General features: G+C 31.5%; 1 protein-coding gene across 3 annotated transcripts in view; it reads left to right on the top strand.

Annotated features, from left to right (window-relative positions):
- Positions 1-5,313, top strand: part of LOC106867429 (popeye domain-containing protein 3) — a 135,919-nt gene extending 130,606 nt beyond the window's left edge. For all 3 annotated transcript variants that reach the window (XM_014912322.2, XM_014912315.2, XM_014912308.2), the window contains one exon: positions 3,058-5,313. In XM_014912322.2, coding sequence (XP_014767808.1) covers positions 3,058-3,096 — 39 coding nt within the window. In that variant the 3' untranslated portion in view covers positions 3,097-5,313. The remainder of the gene's footprint in view (positions 1-3,057) is intronic.
- Positions 5,314-5,320: the final 7 nt, after the last annotated feature.

The raw sequence follows: 5,320 nt of genomic DNA, 5'->3' as shown, positions 1-5,320 counted from the left end.
TATATATATATATATATATATATATATTACATATACTGCATCCTTCATCTTGGTTGACTCTTCACTTCCTCAGACCTTCAACTCTTTCAATTCTAGTTGTCATACATGAAATATCTTTATACAGAATTGCTCTCTTATCTGCCAATGGCATGTCAATGCTATTTCAATGGTATCACAATGGTATGTCAATGACATGTCAATAATATGTCAATGAATGTAAATGGTGTCAGTGGTATGTCAATAGGATGTCAATGGTACATCAATGGTATGTCAATGGTACTTCTATGTAAGACCAGTAATATGGTAGTTCTACAAGAATAGTATAACAGTGGTATGTCTGTAACCAGCCAGTAATGTATCAATAGTATACCATTGACTTGCCATTAAAAATTCTTTCCTGTAGTCAGCATGTTGTTTGCTACTATACCATTCCATAAACATGATACTTGAATGATATGCATGGTATTTTCTCTCTCTCTCTCTGTGATATGCAGTTATTATTAGTATGTTACTGGTATGCTATCAGATGTGCAGTAGGCTAATATTATGAAATTTGTATGTTTTCTTTATTCTAATGCGATACCATGTCGTGTTCCAACATTTCTAGAGTATTACACTACTGATATAATCAATAGTATAATGCTCATATAACCAAAATATGATATGGATATATAATATACAATTTCTATACCCAAGTTATGATCTGGTTATATCATACATTGACTAAGGTAAAGTTTGGTATTTTCTATAGTATATCCGATAGTATGCAAATGCACTACTTACTGATATACCATTGTTATAGCTAATGGTATCTTGTCGTTTTACCCAGTATTCTACTGGTTTACAAATAACATTTCCATCAATGAAATGCTATAACCAGTGGTACATCATTTTTATAACCAGGGGTATGTCATTGTTATAACCAACCATATATTATTAATGTCATAATCAGTGGTACGACAGTGGAAAGTGTCTAGAAACAAGAATCTCATTTGAAAGTTAAGATGTCATAAATGTTAAGATTGAACTAGTTTCTAACAATTATTCAACACTAGTATCCCTTGCTGCTGCTACTATTACTACCGTTATTGCTTCTGTGAATACTATTGCTAATACTAATTATTCTACTACTAATACTTCTATTATTATTATTATTATTATTACTGTTATTGCTTATATGTTAGCATGATCACAATGATTATTATCAGCTATAATAGTTGTATTTATCAACTTCTTCACATTTTCTTGATCTTGTTGCTTGTTTTTTTTCTTTGTCTCCCATTCCTGTGTCTCAAGACCAAAAGGTAGAGGCAAACATCTCACCCAAGGTGTAGCAGATTATGTATGCCTATGTGATCCTGTGTCTCAGCATCACAAAGTAGAGTTAAACATTTGACCCAGGGTACAGCAAGTTATATATAACCATGTGAATCTTAACATACTCTGTTACTCACATCAGTATGACTGAATGTCTCATGCATTAACCCACCTCACACCTTAAATACCTACCCAACACAAACTTATTCCCACTTATCACCATCCACCCTATTCCTATTTCTCTCAGAGCCTGAAACAACCAGAGAACAAAAAAATATCATAGAAACTCTACACTTTTCTTCCTCCCCTCCACTCTGATTCCTCTTCCTCCCCTTCACCCTGATTCCTCTTCCTCCTCTTGATTATATAATTCAGTGTTATACAAAAAGCACCTAGCACATTCTGTAATACAGTTGGTGTTAGGAAGGGCATCAAGCCATTAAAAACTATACCAAAGCTGACATTGGGACTTGATGTGACTTTACTACACATTAGCTTCTGTCAAACCATCCAACTTATGCCAGCATGGAAAGCAGACACTAAATGATGATGACATGTACAGACACTCCCAGTGTTACAAAATCTTTGAACTCACAAAAACCTTATCATAACATGGAATTTTTGTAATGCAAAACCTTTCATGTCACATGGAGAATGCCTTTGTGTGTGTGTGCGTGTGTGTGTATTTGTGTGTGTGTGTCTGGGTGTACGTGTACACACACACACAATAGCAACATTGTATCTTCATAATATTTATATTAGAAACAACTGCATTTCTATATTTTTGAAAATATCAATTAAGAAATTATTAATAAATAAATGAATTACATTGAAATAAAAATTGTAAAACGGTTATGGTATTATTCTGTGGTCTAAAATAATTTTTCTATTTATTTATTTATTTATAAATAAAGACTGAAAAATTAAATAAATTGAGAGATAAAGATTGAAAAGAAGCAAAACAAAGGAAGTTAATAATTTAATTATGAATATGAAAATAAAATTAGTTTACTTTATATATAATGTACTATATACATATATGTATGTATATGTGTATGTGTGTGTGTGTAAAATAATTATTAGTGGCAGAAGCAGAATGAATACCAAAAGGCAATCTTTATATCCAACTTAATGTGGATGTACTGTTAGAGGACCAAATACTGCATTATTTATTTTGAAACAACCTCTCATACAGGTGCATGGTGCATCCACATTTATATTGCTGGTAAATGAGAATCATCTACTACATGTGAGAGAACTGCCAGATCACATGATTTTGACATGACCCATCTTTTCAGTAGCAGACATCCAGTAACTATATACTAACCAGATCTCATTGCCAGCAATAAATGAGATTTCTTTATCTATATTACAGGCAGTGAGATTTGGCTTGTATGCAGCCATTGGATATCTGCTGCTAAAGAGGCAGGCAACATTGAAATCACATGCGTTGGCAGTTCCAACATTCTTAGCACATGATTCTCGTCTGCCAGTAATGTAAATATGTGTGCTTTTATGCACCATGTGTCCATATGAGGGAGTCTTGTCAGGGTAAATAATGCAGTGTTTGGCACTCTAACAATACATCCACATTAAGTTGGATATATAGATTGCCTTTTTTTATAGGTGTGTATTTGTGTATGTGTATCTACATTATTTGAAAAATTCAGTTTGATGACAATTCTTGTCTGTGTTTTCTTTTATTAGTGTTGCCATGAATTATTCTATCTCTTGTTGCAGACGTGTTCCAAGAAAACGGTGAAAAGGTGGAGCTGCTAAATGGCCATGTTAATAACTGTCGCAAGAATATGAACTTGGGACATTGTTCCATGAAGTCCTCTAGAACGAGTGATGTCCGTTTTGAGTTGTAAAGTTGCTTTCACTCAAACTGCATATGTATTCAAAAACGTGTGTATGTATGTATCTATGTATATATGTATGCATATGTGTATGTATGTATGTAAGTATATATGTATGTATAATGCATGTTTGTATATACATATGTACATCTGTATGTTTGCTTATGCATATATGTATGTATACATGTGTGTACATGCATATTTTAGAAAACCATAAGTATTTAAATGTGCATACATCTGAGTGTATGAATGCATGTGTATGTTGTAAGTGTATACACATGCATACATACAGGCATGCAGACATACATACATACAGGCATGAAGACATACATACATTTATACATACATACATTTATACATACATACATTTATACATACATACATAAACAACAAGGTTACAGACTCACAAACTTTCACATGTAAATGCACACACACAGCTACACAATGTTTACAAAAATGTGTTAATTATATATTTTCTACTTAGATATTGTTGAGGTGATAGATTAATGGATAATAATGTTTTGTGGTGTTTGTTGATAAAATGTTAAAAATGATAATGCTGTCAATAAGTAGAGAATCATATTATTTGTAAATGAAATATGATGGCATTGATAATGCTCTGTTAAAATAATACAAAAATAATATGATTTAATCATTAAATATATAGAGAAAGATGATAATGTCTTATGATAAAATGTATGGAGGAATGATGTTTCAAAATGAAGAAAAATATTATAATGATCAATGCTCAAATTTGTAGAGTGGTGATTATGTTCATTGATAAAATTTATTAACATCACTGTCTTCTGATAAAATATATATAGCAAAGTGATAATGGCCTTCAATGAAATATTAAAATGTTGACAGAAGATACCACTTAATTTGAGAACAGAGAAACAATGTTTTTAATATCTAACTGAGAAATATAAAGAGGCAATAATTTTCATGATACAATATAGTGAAATAACAATATATTATGGTCAATATGGGATTGCATTTCATGATTTAATATAGTGAGCTGATATTGTCCTATAGTGAGATGATATGATGGAAATGTTTAAGGAAGAGGTGTACAATGGCTGAAAGTTTAATAATTTTGATTTTTAAGATAAGACCAAGAAATGGAAGGTTCAGAAAACTATGTCCAAAACAAATATATTTCTATTTGCCCTTCAAAATTTATGTGAAAATATTCAAGTTTTATTGCTAAAAAAAGATGTTTGTGAGAAAAAAATATTTGCAAAATTACTGAAAAGAATCTAAGATTTTGTTTAAAGAAAAAATATATTTTTCTGAGACCTGTATATTAAACTTGACATCTTTAGCTATACAACTTAATGTAATTTGTTCCCAATCTAACTAAAGTGGGGTGATTGTGGGAGGAATATCACAACAAAATTGATTTTCACAATTGTCCACTCACTTTTTCACTCTTCTACTTTCATTCTGAGAGAATCAAAAGATATATTTAATGTTTTACTGTTGAGAAAAAAGGTTCAGCAATTTTTTTTTTTTTTGCATTGTAGTATTTCATTTCTTTATTCACCTTGTTTTTGTTGTTGTTGATAATAATGCTGCTGTTGTTGTTACTATTCATTTTGTTGAAACATGGAATAACACAGAATAAATACTATTTCCATCCCAGAAAACACTTAGGCGAAATCTGAAACTGGCTTCTTGAAAAGGATGAATACATGATGCACTAAGATGAATATTATTAGTGCTGGACAAGTAAAATGCTCTGCAATATTTCTTCCGGTCGCAATGAGCTGGTAGAACCATTAATATGCCAGGCAAAATGCTTAGTGGCATTTCATCTGTCCTTGTGTTCTGAGTCCAAATTCCACTGAAGTCAACTTTGCCTTTAATCCTTTCAGGGTCACTGAAATAAGTACCAGTTGAACACTGGGGTCAATGTAATCAACTTACCCACTCTCCTAAACTTGCTGGCCTTGTGCCAAAATTTGAAATCAATATTTCTACCCGTCTTTTATGTTCTGAATTCAAATCCTACCAAGGAGTTGATAAAATAAACTAAAAGGGAAGATATTTTTCATGTGTTTCTACAGAGTGGACAGTGTCCAGTTTATTGTGCTTTATGTCCAGTTCTTGTGTTAACAATGTTTCTTTTTTTTTTTTTTTTT

The sequence above is a fragment of the Octopus bimaculoides genome, chromosome 19 (genome assembly GCF_001194135.2).
Source record: "Octopus bimaculoides isolate UCB-OBI-ISO-001 chromosome 19, ASM119413v2, whole genome shotgun sequence".
Classification (NCBI taxonomy): Eukaryota; Metazoa; Mollusca; class Cephalopoda; order Octopoda; family Octopodidae; genus Octopus; species Octopus bimaculoides.
Note: the sequence above shows the minus strand (reverse complement) of the source record. Positions and strands in the feature narration are given on the sequence as shown.